This window comes from Cavia porcellus, unplaced genomic scaffold (genome assembly GCF_034190915.1).
Source record: "Cavia porcellus strain 051 isolate PalLab524CR breed Dunkin Hartley unplaced genomic scaffold, mCavPor4.1 scaffold_13, whole genome shotgun sequence".
In the NCBI taxonomy this organism is placed as follows: Eukaryota; Metazoa; Chordata; class Mammalia; order Rodentia; family Caviidae; genus Cavia; species Cavia porcellus.
In genome coordinates, this window is record NW_026947496.1 from 57,185,194 (window position 1) to 57,208,031 (window position 22,838).

The 22,838-nt window shown below is 36.3% G+C and overlaps 1 protein-coding gene across 7 annotated transcripts in view; it reads right to left on the reverse strand.

Annotated features, from left to right (window-relative positions):
- Cntn3 (contactin 3) overlaps positions 1-22,838 on the reverse strand; it is a 319,453-nt gene that overhangs the window by 214,635 nt on the left and 81,980 nt on the right. For all 7 annotated transcript variants that reach the window (XM_063260258.1, XM_063260257.1, XM_063260261.1 and 4 more), the window contains one exon: positions 1,920-2,046. In XM_063260258.1, coding sequence (XP_063116328.1) covers positions 1,920-2,046 — 127 coding nt within the window. The remainder of the gene's footprint in view (positions 1-1,919; positions 2,047-22,838) is intronic.

Below are 22,838 nucleotides of genomic sequence, written 5' to 3' on the forward strand. Positions count from 1 at the left end.
ATACAAATATGCCTGGTATAAAAAAGACATAATTGCAACACAGGCTACTTTTAGATTTCTAAAGCTCAACACATCTGGTTGTTCGATAAAATTATACAAACATAATTAATCTACTCATTTAGAATTGCATTTCTCCCAACTAAATCTTGTGTCTTGACAATTATTCAGTTAAACGTATTTATCACCAAATTATTTTATGAGAAATCTCAAAAAATACAACTCGACTGACACCACAAAAAACTCCCAACCCTGAGTCATTCACATGGATTATTTATCATATTTACAGCCATGTCAACAAGGATAATCTTCCACTCCAGGGGGGAAAAAAAAAACAGATGCATTTATAAGGTTAGAACATCTTAGAAAACTGTCAGAATCCAGAACAGTATGGTGTTAAATTGCTTTGTTCAAAATTTCCCAAAAGCAGAAATAATTCTACATGTGTCATGTGCTTACATCTGACTAGCTCATAAAATAAAACTTTCTTGTTTTTTAAATGGTCAGTTACACTTTTCTTATGTCTGTAGGAAGAAACTGACATAAAGAACTTCTTGTCATCTCTATCCATTGAGAGGAGTAACCAGAAATTGCTGTTTATCACTGAAAGTACACAGTAAGTGCTCAGCATCCTTGCTGTTAAATACTGTTGAAAAACACTTGGATTACTTCCAGATGCAAAATACAACAGTCTACCTGCCAACCCACTCCTGGTCCATTTTAACCATGACTATTGGTTTCTATCATTCATATGGATAAAGAGAACAATAGCTGTTCAATAGGATCTAAATGCCTACTCTCAACCTTCATAAATTTGTTAATACAGGGTGAGGTTAGTGTGCTCTGAAGTTAATTTTATGCCAAACCAAGAATAGAGAAAACGGAGCTTTGCACGGGACATTCAAAGTACTTAAAGATTCATGTTGTTGTGAAGGCACCTTCAAAATATTTTGAAACCACTTACATGAAAGTAGCACATGACATCGACATGTAGTTCACCTCCTCATTCAAGTGAGTCACCTCAGCATCCAGAAGACTAAAAGTTGTTAATCTTGTGTTATGTAAATAAGTAAATATTTATCACATTTTGATAATCTATATCTATATATTCATACTTTCATTTTAAGTTGATTCAATTTTCATCTCTTTTTTCCTTATACCTTTCTGTAATATTTGAAGGTTTTAAGTGACTAAATTCTTATTTACATAATCTTAAAAATATAGCCACTGGTGCACGTCCATGATATCACAGCTTTGAGACTGTGACAGGAGAATTACACGGTCCAGTCCATTCTGGACAACTCATTCATTTAATAGGACCCTGTTTGGAAAACAAACTTTTAAAGGGTTTGGAGTATATTTCTGTGTGAAGACCCTGAGTTTAATCCCTAGTTTTGGGGAAAAAAACAGACTGTGAAAGTGATAAAAACTTAGTAAATGAATCATATTTTCCCTTCAAAATATATGACTTTAGTAAGAAAATGTCTCAGTAATCCATACCGAATAAACCTCCAAATATGTACTCATTAAAGTGGTAGAAGAAAGAAGAACAAGGAAGAATTTTTTTACTATGATTTCAAATTATCTTTAAGATCAACTTGATTTCACCCCATAATGGATATGTTTCTGATAACTACATGTAAATTCAACCTTAGAAATTTGATTGCATTATATGTCAATGAAAAGAAATTGCATGCTTAAAAGATATTATCATGTTTAGTCCAGAAATCATATCCTAGTGTATAATCAATCATATATACACTGTATAGATTTGAAAGTCCATGTACTCAGATCTGTTAAACATATTACAGAACTCTAGCTTCCTATACTGTTTCCTAAGAATGGTTTAAATATCTTGCAGTAAAAAATTCCATAACCACTACATTTGTTTTCCGTTTGCATTCTGAAACTTTACACTGTACCTGTAATGAGGTGAAGGGTTGCCTTTTGCTTCACAGTTTAACGTAATTTTTTTATCTTCAGAATCAACAGGGAAAATGCTGTTGCTGGGCTCTTTGAGAAACACGGGTCCTTGCAATAGAAGCTCACCTATACGGGTAGGAAAGATCAAAATAATGCAAATAAGGACAAATCACTGTAAGACTGCATTTCAGGACTGAAGAAAGAAAACAAGCAAATAGTGTTTACTCTTAAAAATAATATCAGACAGTGCTCCATTTACCACCAAATATGCTCTGTAGGTACTGCATTGTTAGGGAGAATGAAATTGAATATAAAAACACTTTGTCACATTGATACTATCACTTGAAACCATAAGTAGGATTTTATTAATTACTTTTTATAATAATACACTATCCCTGTGTGTTCTTTTGTGAAGAAAATATTGTAAGATGTCTTTTCTAACATAAGCTTCCTAGGAAATCTAAAGCTGAAATCAAAATCCACTGAACACTTGAGTTATTTTTTCTACAGAATCTGCTGAACATAAAAATTGTAATGTTGTTTTGCCATTTTGGAAGAAAAACTATCAATATTTTGTGGGATTTCCATTTCATTAATAGTAAATTGAAAAAAAAAATGCAGCACAGTAAAGAAGAATTATCCTTCACAAGAGGTCCCTACTTTGGTTAAGAGAACTTGAACATCCTCAAAGAAAACATATGCAGAATAAATCAAGATTGTCTCTCATTATCAATGAATTTGTAAAGGAGTGAGATAATACAAGCACCCGATGCTTTGCAACTGCTGTTGGATAATCATTGCTAGAGCATCTGTGAAAACAAATTTTTCAGGGGAAAAAATGTTTTTTACTCTCCTTTCTTGGACCACTCAGCAGATTTGCAGAGAAGTTTCTCTGTACAAGAATGAATAAAATGAATGAATAAAATGAATAAGCAGACACAGAAACAGATTCCATGAATAGTGAAACAAAAAAAAAAACAAGATCAGATAGCCCAAAAAATCTCTGAAACTATGAACTTATATTTCGGCTACTTTAAATACCAATAACACTAATAAAAATAAGTTGTCAAAGCAATAGCAATAATTAAGTGCAATATGTGAGAAACAAGATAATCATTGAAATGATGAAAATAGTAATAGTTTAAGCGACAGAGCTAAGTGTATATGCCCTGATGTGTTCTTTAATCCGTACCATACTGTTAGAGACGAGCACCATATTCATCTCAACAGTGCACAGAGGAGGAATACTGAGCCCAAGAGTGGCTGGATGACAGTTGTAAGTCACACAGCATTTTAGAACGTTCAGTCAACGTGCCAGAATAATTGACCCTTAAGTCTATGCAAAGATAGGAGCTTGCCTTTTATGTAATGATTCTGACTTGCTCCAGTTGCAGTCTTTGCTCTCTGCTTCTGGGAGCTAACCTCACTGTTGATAAGGATGTCTTTGTGTAAGGTGGGGATGAAAACATTAGATCTTTGGGTGAGGCTAGCCACGTCCAGTAAGCACTGGCCACACCAGAAGGATCAACCATAGTGGAGGAAGGGTTTAAGTCCCAAGATATCAACTGACCTAGAGGCTGAGAGTTCAACCACACAGCCAATTAACCTATTACATCTACCTAATTAAACCTCAATACACACTTGAGGTCACTGGAAATTAGCAAGCTTCTCTGGATGGCAATACTTCTTGTGTATTATCACATGGCAGTGTGGGGAGGGTTACATGAAAGTACACATGGAAAGGTAGCATTTGGAACCTTCCACACTGTCTTGTGGGCCTCTTCTTTTAGCTGATTTTTGTATGGTCCCTTTCCCTGTGGTATACTATAAATGAGAGCATAACAGCTTTCAGGGACTATTGTCAGTATGTATCAAATTTTTGAAATTGAGGGTAGTTTGAAACACTCTTCAGTTTGAAGTTAGTGTTAAGATTCTTTGTTACCCTTTCCGTGAAACCACACCGTTCTAAATACAGTCAGAGCAGTTGCAAGCACTGTGCCATGAAATCTTACAGCTCAGCCAACTCCAGCACTTCTGCCTAAAACTGCATCGCGGAGGTCACCCTTCCTACTTCCATGTTGACTGAAGAAAATAGCATGTGTTCCGCCACATGCTCTGGACTTTACCTACCTTTTAAAAAAAGGCTTTTTTAACCTACAAGAGGAACATGACATGAGGAAAAAGAGCATATATTTTTCCTTTATGTAAAAGAACTACCTTGAGAAGAGAGGAATTTGAACATTGGAACTAACACTGCTAATTGAAGAGAACTAATACTTTCAATCTCCTCTTCATCAGCCAGTTTACTGTATAAATATAAATAAAAACAAAGAATCTGCCTGTTAAATGAATTTATTACCTTAGAAACTTGAAAATACTTCTGATGTCTGCTTATAAAGATTTTTGAACAAGGTATATGTTCCCCGAAATCTCTTCAGCATAATAACTTCTAATTTACTGCAGGTAATGTGTATATTGTATTCACTTATGAGATGGTGTGGTGTCATCTTTTTTGACAAATTCTCAAGTAGGTAAAGTTGAAAGTAATACTAGGTTAATATCACCTAAACGTTAGCAGATACACTGGACTGAGAAACCAAACAAGGTCAAGTTAAAGAAGGGATGTTTTCATGAAGACCAGCAGGTTTAAAGGACCCGTTAAGAGGGTTCCTTGGTGAGGTGTCAAAATCAGCACAGCGCTTCCTCCACTGTTCCCCTTGCCAGGAAACCACACTACTCCAAGTACAGTGAGAAGCCAAAGTTAACCACCAACCTGCTTTTTTTCAATTTCAGAATTTCCCAACGACACCAGAGTTAATGGCCTGCAAGGCAACACCAACCATCCTGAAATTTAAAACTCCTCAAAGCGTTTTGGACTATCAGCCATTGGGGAGCCTCCAAAGAATCTTAAAAAGTAAGCACAAATTAATAATTAAACAATGACACGTTAGTCCCCACTTCATGCTCAGGGGGAAAAAAAAAAAACACAAAAGCCTTTCAATCTTGCTGTCCTGAAATAAAACAGATATTAAGTGATGCTGGAGTAAAATGTTTCAGTCTCTTGTCAGCAATAGAAACTTAAAAGGAATATATTCTGAAGTCTTTGCTAATGTAAGAGAAATCACCCACCATTTTCTTAAAAATGAATTTTGATTCTCAAAAGGATATAAGCTTGACTGTTCATACAGATATTCAGAACCAGCAAAAAAGGACCTTGAAAAAAACCAAAGGGGCTTTCTCAACTAAAACGGATTCAATGCAACATTTAGATTGATGCTAAACTTTACATTTTGTGACAGAGGAATTTTTTTGACATGGCTCTAAAGTCCCATTTTAAGTTTATAACCTAAAATAAAGAGTATGTAACATTTCCGACTCGGGGTAATAAGTCCAAAAATCCAATCCTAAAAATGTTATCTCCCTACCCACCCCAAATACCCAGAGGCAACTAGGAACAACTGCCTTTGAATGTAAGTACAAGCTTTATGGGCTCCTAAGGTAATGTCATTAAAAAGATCAAACTGCTGCTGATCGATTCTAATGGTCATATGCTACACAGTTTTTATGAAGACTGACAAAGAGAAGTAGACAGAGGATTCCAGGCAGTTACATTACTTTTACTAAAAGAAATGAAATTGCTAAAAGACAGTGATAATATTGCTGCAGTATTTATGGAAAAAGTGCAGAAACTCTTTTCCCTTGCTGATTTACATTGTATCGTCACGAGGAAAAACAATGCATTTTGAAATGAAGAAGCCGCGTTCTAAATGGGAGCCACTAAAATGGGAAATGCTATTGAAGGCTGACTTCAAGAGGAAGCACACATAGAGCAGAATATTCCACGTATTCCTAGATAACAAAATGAGTGCTAGCCGAGGTGAGAGAAAGTAAACTAATAAGATGCCAAGGAGCCCTGCTATTCTACTGACAACAAATTTGTTACAAGACAAAAAGTCTTTTAAACTGTAGGACATCGTCTTTTTGGTATTAATGGTGTAAAGCTGGAAGATGATAATAAACAAAGAAAGATCATTTATATTAGTTCATAGTTGGAGGAGGACAAAGTATATAATCTTAGAATAATTCATGAATTTAACAAATACTGAATGCCACACCTGTGCAGTACATGAAGCCTGAGCAGTAGCAGACGTGGTTGCCCACCCAGCAGCTTCTGCTTACTCTTTTCCCCAGACTCCATTGCTGCTTTTTCCAGGGGAAATGAAAAGCCCCGAGGTACTAACATCCCAGAAAGTTTTGTAGCTCATGGATAAAAAGCAGAGGAGATAAGGGAGATCCGATGATGAGACCATATACAGCCAAGGAGGCTATGGTTTTGTTTTGGTACCAGGGATTGAACTCATGACCTTGCACTTGCCAGGCAGGCATCTATGCCACTGAGCTAAATCCCTGGCCCGAGGAGGCTACTGTAATTTATTAGGGTTGCAATAGAAAGTAGCCCACAAGAGCAACCAAAAAAAAAAAACAAAAACAAAAACAAAAACGAACAAATCCAAATTGTTTTCTTATAGCACTGGAGGCTGCAAGTTCAAAACCAAGGTGTCAGCAGGATTATTTCTAAAGGCCTTAAGGGAAGGATCTCTTCTAGGCCTCTCTCCTTGGTTTATGGGTACCCCACCTCTCCATGCATCTTTTCATGCTGTCTTCCTTCAGTGAGTGTCTCTGTATTCAGACAGCCCCTTTCTTAAGGACACAAGCCCTGAAGGGAACCCTAAGGACTTTGTCTTAACTAATGGCATGTTGCAAGGACCCGAAGGAAATGCTGATTCTCCCTTTTTGATACAGAAACTGAACTGTGAAGAAAGAAGGAATGCCAGTGAGAACTACTGCCACCACCTATTCACCATGAAGAAGAAAAAACATATACCTGAGCCAGTGTGAACTCAATAACTCCAAAGGTTGCATGTTAGAAAAATAAACATTTAAGGCATTTTTGTCATCTGCAACTAAAACCTATGCTGTAACAAATAATCTAGAAAACAGGGGAAAGACAATATAGCATATTTATGACAAGAAAAAAAAAATAAATGCTTACCAAGAATAACTTGTCTGTTTTCCACACCTGGAAATGTTATCAAGCAATTAGTTTAAAAAGAATAATGCTCTAGCACGGTATACACCTGGAGTGTGGCAGTTAGCAAAACAGACACTAATCTAAAGTGATAACTATTTAAATTGCTAAATTAATAGTTCACTCTATGCATTTTCTCAATCTTTATGTTCTGCGGTGTCCATAAACAGAAAGATAGGAACTGTGTGGCAACAATGCTTAATAATTAAGCAATTAGAATTGAAAAGGGCTGGTTAAGCTTCACAGGTACTAAAAATAAACATTCAAGTAAAATTATGCTTCCTCCTGAAATGGCAGAACCCTTTGGAAAGCATGACAAATTTTTACTAGGAATTATATAAATCCTTTAATTTCAACTTGCTTAAGAAAACAAAACAAATCAAAAACCTGCTGAAACCCATACACTCATGTATATATAATGGTTTGCAATTAAGGTTAAGTATCTGGAACATGGTACTTTCCTTTAGTAAGAAACAAAAAATCTTAATAAAAGGCCTGTTGTATTTTACTGGACTGATTATACTCAATCTGTATTATAGTTCAGTAAAAGAAAAGGGCTTAGGAGTACTTCTAAGAGTGTTTGATGCTTTATTCTAATTTTTTAAAATCCAAAGGCTGCATTTCTGATTGTTGAAATATTCTTTGCAATTGAGTGGAAAAGGTTAATCCATTTATAGTTATATTTTAGATACACAAATAATGCCTTTGGGAGACAATATTGCTGAGAGGAGACGGGCTGAAGTCTTTGTAGATTAAAATGTTTTCATAATACTTTTGTGGGTTTATTTAAATTCATCCTATTGTCTTTTTATAAAAGTGCTTTCTAGTGCTTTTTGACCTACCTGACATCCTTCTATAATTCCCACACAATCATTGTACCTTTCTCATTAAATGTTTTAATAGCATTCTACAGGGGAAAGAAGTTATAAAAGTTATTGTGAGACACTGTGTGTAACGTGTACAATACACTAGAACACAATTCATAGTCTATTCATTTGAAAAGAAAACATACTTACATTCCCATTTTTATGCTACTGACTTCCACTGGATATCTTTGAAATGTGAAAATTAACAACTTTCTTATCAGTCATATGAAGAATTCATTAATCAAATCTGTTAGAACACATCTTTAATATATTGCTTTCAAAGGCCCTAAAGGCCATGATTACATTTGCGGTTTGTATTCTTTATTGAAGAGTTAAAGTTTTTGGATTTTTGTTTTTGTTTTTGTTTTGTTTTTGTACAGATGTGATTCCCTTCATGTATTATATAAAGAATATGAACTCTAGTTTGATTTGTTTCTATGAAAATATAATTAAGTTGTAAGGAATTGCTGTTATAAATTGGTAGCATTTGAGAAATTATTAAGAAGTATTTCTCTCTGGTGACAGCATTCTGCTGTTTTTCTGTACCTATCATCAAATACAGTAAAAAACAACATTGTCTGCATCTGTCCCTGCCTCAGTCAACAAAAAACAGCATTTTATTTGAAAATATATGAGTATATAAAATAGCATATCCCTCTTTCTATTTTTTCCAAGCAAGGATCCTGTTTTCATATTTCCAGACCACTTTGGGGGATTAATCTGGGTTGTGGGCCAGATAGGGAGATCCAAGAAGCAAGAAAAGAGGAAAATGCTCTCTGGAGTTATAGATAGAATGGGACTCAGAATTTCATCTTACATTTTTTCAAATTACTTATATTTGACCCAACATTAAAAGTTTCTGGAATAATATATATACTATCCTTATGTATCCTGAACTGTAACATTTTTTTTCTTTCTGGGGTGTGTGTGTGGTGTGTGTGTGTGTGTGTGCGCGCGCGCACATGCGCGCGCGCGCGCACACACACACACACACACACACACACACACACGGTTTGCTGCAGTATGGTACTGCAGATTGACCGCAGGATCTCCACACTGAATTACAGCCCCAACCTTTTTTACATTTTATTTTGAGATACAGTCTTGCTAAGTCATTAAATCACATAAGATAGGCTCAAAATTGATCTTTCTGCAAAGCTTTCCCAGGGTGGCTGGCATTGTAAGTATGAGCCACCATGCCCAGCTTTCAGGTTTTTTTTTCTCTCTATTCTATTCCATTCTTCCTATTCTTTAAAATGCAACATATAGGCTATTATATTAACATCATCACTCATCTGTGAGTTCTTATCCTCAATATAACAATCCTAAGTTCCTAATCATGTCTCTCTTGCTGCCAGTATCCCTTATTCTGGGGAGAGAAGATATGGGTGATAATTGCAAAATATTTCTTTCACTGCCTTCCCAAAAGAAATGAAACAAACTTTGCCAATGAAAAGGGAAAATACAATCAGCTTCAAAATGGAAACTGTCTATCATTGGTCCCAAGATATAATAAAAAGGAAAATAATCTTCATCAAATCTGCTGAACTTTACAAGAGAAATTACACGAATTGAGGAGGAAACACTTAATACTAAGCAGTACTACAATTCTGACAATTAAGAACTTACTTTATTTTGGGGAGCAACACTGCTTGGTGGTACACAGAACGGAGCATTATACACTCTTAATCAGTAAATGCACATTCTCAAATGTCAGCAATATTAGGGGCTGGGGATTTAGCTCACACTGCCTTGCAAGTGTGTGGTCATGAGTTCTATTTCCAGTACCGATTAAAAAAAAGACAAAAAAATGTCAACAATATTAAAAACATTGGCTACTAATCCCTGTTGTATAAACTACATTTATAAAATTACCTAATTCTAAATGAACATTAAACCCTATGAATAAATCAGTGGTTCTTATTTTACTTTCCTCGCTCTCCTTAGTACTAGCACAGATTATAAGAAAGTAATTCTCATGGAGGAAAGGATGAGTCAAATTGGAGGATCCATACTCATCAAAATACTGGAGAACCATCTGGCAATATACATGAGAAGCATGAAACTTGCACAGGAATCCTAAGTAAATTCTCTCTCAATTTTTTCCTTAATCTCTCCTTGGCAGTCATCATTCTAAATCCTTAGAAAAATGTGTATTTTACTCATTAAGGTACCTTTATCCTACTATATATCACTTTTATCTGTTTTTCATTTACATAAATCCTACCCCTGGGTTCCAAAGGTTCAGAAGGCAGAAACTGTATAGAACACACATTTGTATCCCTTGAAAAATTTAACATATTGCATACACAAGAAAACTTGATAAATAAAGTACCAGTAAATAAAAAACAGCCCCCTTATGTTATTCTCCATTGAAAAGAATTTAGATTTATAAGACATGATAACTGATCTAAGAAACTCTTTGGCCATTTTGAGGACAACACTAAGCAAATATTCTACTTCTAACTGTAAAGTATTGCTCTAAATACAAAACAATTTGTGATCTAAAAATATCAACCTACAACAGAAGCTAATTCAGTGACTGCATCCATAGCTCTTTCAAAACACTTCCATTGTGTCCTCAGAGTCATTTCCAGTTTGTTATTAGCAGACTATTTCTGTTTGGGGTATTTAGAGGCTCTGAGTCACCCAAACCTCATCCATTCCCTTCTGAGTACTAGATATACAGCACTACACAGGAGTAGCTTTGTTAACACATGCACGCGCGTGCGTGCGCGCGCACGCACACACACACACACACACACACACACACACACACACACACACACACACAGCACTTTTAGTGGCAACAGCCTTTCACTAGTAATCTACTGCAGAATTTCAGAATGCTGAAGCAACGTCCTATTTCCAGGTTTTAAAGATTTGTTTTCAAGTAACATCTGCCTTGGCCAAACAAAATGATAAAAAGTTGAGCTTCTGCTGGGCTTTCACTGCTCAGATCGCCAAGCAAGTTCAGTATAGTTAAAATTACTCTCCAGAGGTTACTCTGCACAGGTCAGATGAGAGAGCCCAAACTCCCTAAGAAACGTTTACGGGAACCATGAGTTTATTAACAGGTAGCCATCATACAATTTTTACCGGAGGCTAAATCTTCCAAAGTTAGGATAAAATGCAAGCATTGAAATCAGCTACCTGCTGACTGCCTGAACAGCTCCACATTTCTGCTTCTGCATTACACAGTGTGAGCTTTGTGTGCAGTTTTTTACATAGGATTTGAGCTAAACTGTCTTCTCAGGATTTTTGCAAATCTAAGGTTTTGGAAATGATTTGAAATGTAAATGGCCTATCTTAGAAGACTGGAAATTATGGTTTGCACAAGTGCATGCTGGTGGCCACTAGGCCAAGTCAACTTTGAAGACTTGATTTGGATCAGAGGGTTTATAGAAAAGCGAGATTAAAATAAAGCAAAACAATTTCCCTTAAATGACTTCCTTTAAAATACAAAAATACAAGGCATTGAAGTCAAATTTTACCTTCTTAAAAACAATAAGTCAAAGCCCTACCACTCTTCAATCAGCAACATATAGTCTCCATTTTCCCAGAGAGCAGCCCTATAATCATTAAGACATTAATGGCTGTCAGTCAGCAATTCACCTATAATGACTTTTAAAACTAACTCTGCTTATCAGTTTAATTATCTCAGGTTGCTCTATGCTATTTTTCTCCCTGGAATGTTTTTGCGTTTAAATTTCAAGATGTTAAGTCTGTTTTGGTAGTCCAGGCCAAAGTAATCCTACTTCATCAGAAATTCAGTTTAGTGCACTGAATTATACATCTTCCACTACATCTGCATTTCAGTAATTTGGGTGCATGTCATCTCCTTGTTGCTCAGCCTGTGTCCTTTGTGTACCTTCGAGGAAACTGCAAAATATCGTGATTAGTAACATGATAAGTGCTTGAGAAAAAGTTATCTTTAATAGCAAACATGTATTTCTACTTCAGAAAGGGGTTGGGAAATTATGGTTGGTGAGTCAAATCTGACTGCCATCTGTTTTTTAGACATTGATGAATAGCATATTATGACATCTGAATGGCATAGGGAATTCAAATTTTACTGTCCATAAATAAAGTGTCATTGGAACTTAGCCACACTCGCTTAATCGTTGTCCATGCCTGCTTTCACTACACAGCAGCAGAGTGAAGTGGTTATGACATGGACCAGATGGCCACAAAGCCAAAAGTATCATTATCAAACACTTTCTCAAAATGTTTGTTGGTCACTGTTTTAGAAAGAGCATGTCTACTAGAAGGAACAGTGACTTTGGGACATGAAAAACATGATTTTTGTCCCACATATTTAATTAAGCTTTAGGCAACTAACTCAAGTTCTCTGAGTTAATATTCTGTACTGCAATATGGGAATGATACTAATAGTATGAGGTTCTTGATGCAAGGATTAGCAGTATTTTTTCCAATCCAGTAACAATAAAGTAGTGGCATTTAATATTATTATTGCATATTTTTGCTTAGCCATTGCATCAAAAGTTTTAGGTATATTTAACTGAGTGATAATAATTTATAAGAAGGTAGTGAAATACAGGATTGTATTCATTATAGTTGTATGTCTACAAGGCATGAAAAACAGGATGAAATTGTTCTTATATTCACAGCAGTTACAAACACTGGTACCTGTGTTCAGTCATCTGGTTTGAGGAAATAATTGCCCATATTATGTCTGAAAAAAAAAGATACCTATTAATCTGTGGAGGGCAGTAGCTTTAAAAAACAAAAAGAAAATCTTACAATGCCCACTATGTCAATTCTTACTGAGGCCACTCTACAACTGTTTACTCCCCAGCCTGCCTTCAAATAACTACTTAGCAAATAGAATCAATGGGAAACCCAGCAAAATAAGAAGCAGAGACCATTCAAAAACCCAAAAAGGCAGTAAATATATATATATATATATATATATATATATATATATATATATATTCTTTTCCACTGTTGTTGGCCAAATGTTTATTTTCTTTCTTCTACCACAATAAGCGTAATGACCACAGCTCTGTATATTCTCAATTCACTTGGCTGCATAATCAAGCCCTTACATACACTGTGATAAATATTAGTCTTTCCCTAAAATATAGATGTTCATTTGGAAGCCCATGAAGCATATTATACCATAGTCAATGCTTCAGAAGCATTTACATAATTATATACTACCTATTGTCCTTTATATTCTGTGCATATCATTTAACTTAAGTATCATATGTATGTATACACACAAGTGCTCATGGAATTAAAATGAATAGTTCTGTTTTCTTATACAGCCAAAAAAATCCAATACAATATCATAACACCCTATAAAGAGAACACAATAATGAAAATATTTTTGGAAGATTAAAAAGGTGAGAGGTCTACTTCAAAAACCTAAAGCTGATATAAAAACAAGCACTGTTGTTGACAACTAACTTTAACACTTCTAGGTGACACATTCTGACTACCCCTTAGATGGAACAGTTTCTGAGAGCACAAGGGCCATGAAGGTTGCAAGAAAAGCACAAAACAAGGGACATTCCCCAATATTCATGTGCTCTTTGAACCATACTTTGAATTTATTAGTGCTCTCAAATCTGTGGGTGACATCAATACATGCCACAATGCCAGCAACTGATTCCAAAACTATTGAGAGGTCTTCACTACAGCCACCAGTAGCCTTCACCTAGCATCCTTGCATGTAGAATTGGAGGGCCAGATAGCATTCATATCCTTAGGATAAATAATGTGTGAATAACCAGAGCTATTTTAAATGGAAACATGTACTTCTCAGTTCCTTGATGTTAGCATACAGCAAAGCTCACCATGAAAACAAAGTAGAGAGTCACAAGGTCCAGAGAACACAGTTTCGTGGGTCAAAACACTACCAAACAGCTGTAAACCCAGTCCTTCATTCCCTCTCTTCACTCCTCCACAAAAACTGGGTCTTCTATGATTAGACAAGAGGCCTGAGAAAGAATCATGTTCCTTCCTGAGAGCTTCACACAAGGTCACTTGCCAAAAGCTGGGGCCTACGTCTTCTTGAGGACACAGTGGTCCTTTAAAAATAAATCAACTAAACCTTTCCCTTTAGGTCAAAGAAACAAATGATGTCCTGCTCAAGTGACAGGCAGGAATGCTACCTCTGTCTCCAGGAGTTCCATAAATAAGTAAACGCAGATGGTATAAAGAGAAAGTAACAAGCTAAATACCAAGATAAGAGCCTAATTCTTTAGCTGCCAGGCTGAAGTTAGATGTTTATAAGTCTAACGGCCAACTAATAGTAGAGGATTTTCTGCCAAACTCAAGTTTGTTTTTCCTGCTTTTTAAGCAATAAACATCAACAAAGTATCATGCCTGCATACCACAGTGGTTTACATCCAATAAATATTCTTCAAAACTAATAGAACGTTAAACAAAATTTCATAAACTCTGATATTTTAATCTTATTCATTTAATGTGAATTTCATATAAGTAACAGTACTACACTGACACGAGATTGCACAAGTATATTTGCAATGCAGTTACTAGAAGCTCCAATGAGTCTATCAATGGATTGGGTAGATCAAAAAGATTAAAAAATAAAAAGGATGTCAAATAGTTATGTGTACTTATTAACTGATGGGTAAATTAACTTTACCAGTTCATCTGTTTGTGGAATTGATTATGCCTGCTCCTCCTTTTCACTGGACATTTCAAATAAGCTAATATGCTGTTCTTTGTGGGCATTAATAATTGGTTTTATGTGAAAATGAAAGAAAACTGGCAATCACTAAATCAGCACCCTTTGTAAAATATCACCATGATGCAGTTGGCAAATATTTTTTTTCAAAAGTTGTTTATTAGTGGGACACTTCTTTAAAGTGACAGTCATATCACAAAATATAAATTGACTATTTTCTTTTACAGTTTGTGCCAGTTACACTGAAACATTTGTCTATGTAAAGTCATGTTTAGAATTTGATCATTACCTATTGCATATTGTTCTTACAAAATAAATTTTAACTTAAAATATCTCTAAAATAACATCCAGTGTTGCTTATGTAATCATGGCGCTCTATCACTTGACACTGTCTCAAACAGTATTAGTTGATTTCAAAGCAAGCGAGATGCAGAGATGTGAATGTTAACTGTGTCCATGTCTCATCCGTGGTGATAAAAGGAGGAATATGACAATACAAGACTCAATAATGAAATGAGCTGGAAGTCTTTCTACATCTCAAGTTAAACATATTCCATTTTTTAGTTAGAGAGTTGTTATAAAAGTAACAGGAATGCATAAGTGGTCCCAATGAGTGGATATGTTCTTATATGTCAGTTTTCAATTTATAAAAATTGAGATGGAGTTGGGGGAATACAAAAGATGAAGGCTCATTAAAACAGCACTGGAGGACAGAGAGGCAGGGGCCCCAAGGAATACTCCTGTAGGCCTGTTCACTACCAGGGTCTCTCTTCAATTTTTTTTAACTTAAAGAAAACATGAGAGAAAGCTGAAAGTTATACAGTTGATATAAGAATTACAGAACACCATTCATAAACATCTTATATAGTGTCCAAAACTGAAGAGAGTCAAGCAATGATGGTCATTTTTCGTATCAAAGTCCCTATTACCTGGCAACTGATAATCATGTGGAAGTGCCCTACTTCCACACCAATGAGCATTTTTAGAAAATCATACTTATATGATGATGAGCAAGATGGCACAGGCATAGAACAAAGGGAACGGGTATCAAGTCGAAAGACCCAGTCTCCCAAATTCTAAGCAGTAGGTGAGATGAATCCTCAAAATTAGTTGAAGCAATAAACCTTTGGTATATGTTCAACATTCATTTAGGAAGGCAGTGTCTTGTCCTCGTGAGGGAGACAGGGAAGCTAATCACAGCAGCCTAAAATAGAATATATCACATATCAATACCATTATCCCACCAAGGGAATTCACACCCTTAGACCACAGAACTCCACAGAATTTCCCAATGAGATGAGAACAACTGAGACTCAAGTTTGCTTGTTTGTTTGTTTGCTTGCTTGCTTGTTTTTAAATTTAGGCCAGCTCTTCTGAAAGGAATAACTTTTTGTTCAGCAATATCTCAGAAAAATTTCTGCTTTTGTCCATTCATTTAAGACCATTCACCTTGGGAGCAATTAGGGGAAATTAAAAATATTCAGAAATATTTTCTACACCAATTTCACCCCACTCCTCTCAGTTCACTTCTAGTTATTCATGAACATTAAGCACATGTCTCCCTCAGACTGTTAAGTTTCACACACACACACACACACACACACACACACACACACACACTCACACACCCCATGCAACATCAACGAGAAACTTCTGAGTACTGTTCTGTGAAAGAACCTAGAAGACATTCTACTCATCAAAGCCTTAGTGCAGTGCAAGATTCACTGGACGGAAATTCAGCCAATCTAGAAAAAGTTCCTACTGGGCCAATAATCAGCAGTGTGACTAAGAAAACAATACCTGAAATGTTTTAAGCCTCACTGCTCTCATTTTCAACATAGTATAAAGATAGTGTGTACACAAATATATGCATGTACATGCAAATGAGTACAATTCAGTTTCATCAAACTATTATGCTTCTCAGTGTATTTTCGTTCTTCCTTAGCAAACACTGCTTCTTTACAGTGATACAGCCAAGTAATTCAGAGCTTCTTGATCACAAGACCCAACAACTTTTTCTCAGATTCCATCTACATCCATTTCTCTTTCCTGACAACTTTGTCAAGCTCCACTTTTCACGCAGAGTTGTAGTTCTTTCCACTCTCTGCTCAGTCTTTCCTTACCTTTCGTATTGCACCAGAGGTTCTGACCCTCCTTTTATTCATAGCCTCCAAACCACACTTTTAAGCAGGATCATTGGTTGCTGTCATTACACAGAAGCTTCCCTACCTTGATTTCCTGCCATGATATAAGGAGATATTGACAATGACACAGAGTTTCAATCTTTTGATTTTAGCAGACTTCTGGCTCCTACTGGTCAGGTTCTCTTCAGCACTTTGAAATTCAGTATGTCCAAAGCACATCAAAATCCCCGCCTCTTATGTGTTTCTTATTTCTGTTAATTGTCTCATTATCCTCCTACTCAATTCCAGAACCTCAAAGGTTCCTTTCCACCGTCTCTTCTCTCTCACTGGGCAAAAACATCCAATTTTTTGTCATGTCTGTTCAACGCAGATTTTATAGTTTCTCTCATCTCCAATGTTATCTTTTTTCACTCTGCTACAGTCTGTACATGTAAACTATCCCTCACTTGACAGATTGCATTAACACCACGCAGCCCTTCTTTCCTTCAGATTTTCTTCCTTTCCCTCTCTCCCAAAAAACATCCAGCCCAAGCAATATTCTTATAACAATATTGTTTGTTTCTCAATCTTCAGACACAATTTCTTTTTTTCCTAGCCTTGGAGGTTGAGGAGAATACAGACCTGGAATGCCCAGTAAGAACATGATGCAAGATGCATTTAAGCTTTCTAGTTGCAAAAAAGAAAATGATACAGGTGAAAGTAATTTAATTGTGTATTTTATATATCTTGTTGATTCAACATGCAATCACTATAATATAATCATCAATAGAACATTTCCCATTTTTTAATAATACATCTCTATGTATTATGGTGGGTGGGTGTTATTGTACACACATGGCAAATCTCAATTTGGTTTAACTGCACTTCAAGTATTCAGTGTCGCATGTGTAGCTACTATATTAGACAAGGAAGAATTAGAAAAACAAAATATGAGTTTGAAACCTGGCTCCACTTAATAACTACATGTGACTTTAGACAAAGTAATAATGTCTTTGTACCTTAGTTCCTCCCTACAAAGAAATGACAACTATCTCACAGGTTTGTTGTGAAAAATAAATAAACACAAATTCATAGGTGAACCTGGAAGATATTAATGCAAGAGAAATGAACCAGGCACAAGAAGACAAATATTACCAGAGCCTTCTCATATGTGAAATCTCCTAAGCCAAAGTCTTAGAAGCAGAAGGCAGAGGATGCTCATGACAGGCTAGAAGTGACACAATGGAAGATGCTGGTCAAAGAGTACAAAGTTTCTGTTAGGAGAAACACTTTTTTAGTTTGGTTATTGAGTATAATTATATATAGAACTTGAAATTTGCTAAGACAGTTGATTTTAAATGTTCTCATCACAAAATAATGACATAGAAGGTGAGGGGTCTGTTAATTAGATTTTAATCAGTTGACAACACGTCTGTGTACCAAAAAGCCACACCATAGACTATAAACATATATATATATATATATATATATTTGTTATTAAAATTATCTTTTTTCAAATTATAATTTAATTAAATAATTAACTAACATAAATTCACTGCTTAAGCCAGGGTTATCAGAAGCAAAACTTCAATGTGTACATATTAGTTATTGTCATTATTATCAAAGCTATTCCAAGTTTGTCATATATGACTAAAAACCAGCTCTCTGTTATACTTTTTCTAAGTGCAAATTATCCTCTGTACCTAGTCTCTAAAATTATGTCCAAGTTAAACATGATGGTTGTGTCTAGGTCTATGTGAAGTAAGGCTGCAAAGCAGTTGTGGGGGACACTTGGAGGGACAGCTGCAATGGTGGGGTTCTAACCCAAGGCCCAGCGTAATTTAGATCTTGAACACTACTACTGAGCCCACAGATTGGGTTTTCATTTCCATCTTGACTCTAGGTACTATGTAAGAATTTTAGGAGGTTCTTTAACTTGTAAGAAGCCTTAGTCCTAAATTTTTAAAATAATGTTAATAACCACATGGGTCATAGAGGATCACCAGGAATTAATGATGAAATTCAGGCAAGGCTCTTTGCTTGGTGCTTACTACAAATAAGTGTCAATGAATGTTCAGTATAATTATTACTTTTGGGTCAACTCAAACACTGCATTCTCCAAGAATAGTTTTTGTCTTCATTTCTGTAGGTATACTCAGAACTTCCATACCATTCTATCTATAGTTTTCTTAAATGAGGATCTCTCAACTTGTTGCTTTTCTCTCTTTTCATGTTAACATGCCCCTTCTATTTTTCCTACTCTGACAGCAACCTGCTTCATCTGAAGGCTCCATACCAGTTACCTAAGGACTTTACACCCAGCAGACTCTCAGTACTCAGCCTGCTCACTGGCTGAGCACTTCACTTCAGGAAGTGAAGCTGGGATGCTATACATGGGATACATGAGACAAAAGAGCACAAGAAAGAAAGATGAAGAGCCAGACTGGCCCTGCAGGTGAGAGAGGGTTAAGATGCGGCTACCTCCAGAAAGGAATAAGAGGAAGAAGGACAGGGGAGAAGGACGAGAACACACTACAACAGCAAAAATACTGCCTTCTCTGTGCTAAGGTTATACTTGTAAGAAGCACATTATTTAATCAAAATCAAAACTCTTTTGGCATGTGTGAATTTTTATTCTTTAGTTTTGTTTTACTTTGTGGGCAGTACTGAGGGTCAATCCCAGAGTTTCTGTAGTGAGCTACATTCCCAGCCTTGCCAGCCTTCTTTCCTGCCTGCTTGCTTCCTTCTTTCCTTCCTTTTTTCCTTCCTTCCTTCCTTTTTCATCATCATTTCTATTCCATCATGCTTTCCTTTCAGAATGGGCATGTGGCACTGTATGTTGGAAGCATGTAATTATTTTTTTCACTTTATTTCTGAAAGAATTTTAATACTATACATTTGCAAAACACAGTAATTACATTCCCTTGGGGGAATAGGCCAATGTGCTAAGTGCCCAGGCTGGGCTCAAACTTGTGATCCCCCTGCCTCAGTCTTCCACAGAGCTAGGATCATAGGTGTGCACCAAAATACTCAGTCTGTATGTTGTGAAAAGTATGTAGATGTATGTTTGTGTGTGTTTGTACACGCACACTTGAAGTATGTTATACTTCAAGTTCACCATTGCTCATGAGCTAACATGTAATATTTGTACCCTTACAAAGGAGAAACCAAATCTAAATATCTCTGCTAATAACATCCAAATAATGATATGGACAGGGTATTCAAGTCCAATTTTATGTGATAAGCACATTAAGACACCTAAGCACTTAGGCAACAGGTAGACTGGTTTGAATGTGGATTTTATTTGTAAGAGTCAGTGAACTATCAGATACTTTTGAGACAATAGATACTTTAAGAGCTAAATAAAACTATTGGTTTTATTCAATGTTACATGTTTTTTGAGCCATATCTAGACTTCTAGCAATTCTTTTTTTAAAAATTCTCTAAACCCCTTCTTAGTCATCACAAGCTTACAAAAGTCCAATTTGCAGTGATCGATAATCAAGGTTGTAAGAAAAAAACAATAATAACACATCTTTTACTGCTCACATTCATGTTCTGATAAACTGTCAAGATGTAAATGAGATAAATGAAAAGCAATTCAAGATTTAGGCTGCTGTAATAGTGAGAATGAGTTTATCTGTAAAAACATGGAGGACGTTAAAATTTATAAGCAGAGATCACTGACATCTCCATTTCATAAGTACTGATGCTATCAAAGCATATTGCACTGTGCACAAACACTACAGGAAAAATGACAGACATTTAAGCTTATAGGAATAATTTATCTGAAGTTTCACATATAAGAGACAGGTTTAAATCTATTTTAATATTAACTACCGTCCAATAGAAAGCCTTACTCATTTTTTCAGTATATATGAATGTGTTCATTAAAACCAATTAAAAATAGTCCTCGATCATTTCAGGAAGAACTTTCAAAATCTTTTTTTTAACGTTTTCAAAGTATTCTTTAATTACTATTTGGATAGAAGACTAACACAGATAGTTAGAAACATTAGCTTTATATATAGCCAAAATGGTGGTCTATGCCTGTAATCCCACTACCCTGGGAGACTCATAAAGAAATGGTTGCAAATTCAATTACAGCGTGAAAAATTTAGTAATTAAATAAGATCCAGTTTAAGAAAAAACAAGACACAAGGACAGAAGGAAGAAAGGAAGGGGGAAAGTATGCTAAGAAAAGAGAAAGAGGAAAAGATGCAAAAACCAGGATGAATACTGGGATTGACACTTTTCACATAGCTGAGAAAAAATACCCAATGTCCAACATTAAAGGAGAAAAGACTTGTTTTGGTTTACTATATGTAGAGGTTTCAGCTCATAGTTGCCTGGCTCTAAGGCAGGGTGGTCTGATACAGAGGCATTGCAGGAGAGAAACAGTTCATGACAGACAGAAGGTCAAAAATGCAACAACCAGTACGGACAAGCAACCACAACAGCATTCTTTGTTCCCATTTGTATTCTATCCAGACTAACCACCCTTAGGGCAGGTAGTACTCACACTCAGGTGGACCTTCCCATTCTCGACTCCCAGAACTGTGCCAAACCAACCGGTGCTCAACTTTAGTAATCGCACACCTGTGGAGGACCACCAAATGGTTCTCCTTAAAAGAAGAGCATTTCTCTCCATTTTGGCTAAAGCAGGCCCTTACTATGTGTATTGATATGTACAGAACTGGCTAGGATATTTCTTTATCCCATCAACATCAACTGGTTTTAAGTCAAGCAAAGGGGTCTAGCTGAGGTGATGATGTGCAGTTATTGTTTTGTTTTGTTGCAACGTGGACTGAACTTAAAATCTTGTGCTTACCAGGCAAGATCTTGAGCCACTGAGCTATAGCCCTGACCCAATGTGCAGTCTTTAAAGCAGTGTGACAGGTCATGGATGCCCCAACTGTAGCTTTCAACTAGTATGTGTGACCTAGGCAGAGTGATGCTGTGTTGTCAGCTGGGACTGATCCTTGAGAAGGAGGCAAAGACATCTCAGGGAAGGAAAATTACAGATCAAAGCTAAGGAACCAACCCCAAAAATACAAGATACTTCTTCAAACTGTGTTATGAAGATTACTCTTTCTGCACCTCTCTCTCTCTCTCTCTCTGCATACTGCAGAGGTACTATCTTACCTAGCTCACATCACTCACATACTCCCCACTTCCCATCATTCTAACAGTCACTCATCCATGAGCCCCTCCCTTCTTGAATTAATAAAACCCAGGTCTGGCCCTGGATTGTGGTCATTGTACTAACTGGATTTAGGACCCCCTTTGCTCCCTACAACTATAGATAGGTATTTATTTCTATTCTCACCGTGGATTGCATTGGAAGTGGCAGACTGGAATTACTTATTGGAATTCCAATAACTTTTTCCTAGGATTACATATGTGACCTACACAGGACTGTGATGTAGACAATGGATCAGGACTTCTATACACACCCTTGATCCCACAATCAAATTCTTAATCCCAGCATCACATACTCTAGCCACAGCCATCTCTGCAAAGGTCGCACCTATAATTGTTTGAGGTTTTGGGGACACATCTAGACACTGGTTATGACAGGCAGTTAAAGATGTGCAACAGGAGTCTCGGTTTGTATTGAACACAATGCAACTGTTGACAAGGAAACAAATAAAGTTCATGATTTTCCAGTGTAGCCCCAACTTGTGAATTTTGTTTCCACATGCTGTCCATCAGTAAATACATACTTAAAGAAAGCTGAAGGTCATATATTGTGGCCATACATTTTATCTTCAAAAACCATCTCCTAAAGAATGATCCACAGTTTTGCTTATAGCAAGTTCAGGGATACACATGAGCAGACAATCAATTCAACTGCCTTCCTTAATCCCTAACAGAAGCAGGGGATAATGCAGCTCTGCAGAATAAGGCCAGTGCCAAGTCAAGGTGTGGAGCGTTTACTGCTCTCTGTAAATGAATAGGAGCACATCATCAAGATGTCATCAAGCAAATTTTCCCTGGTCAGGTCAACTGAGACTTCTGAGTTCCTCACTCCGATCCACCAGGAGAGGAAAAAAAAAATAGTACACAAAATTTGAACAAAACATCCTTTAACCAATCAAAACTTGGCTTAGTTCAATCAATGCAACCAAAGAAGTGGCCCATTTCTGGAGCTTCACATG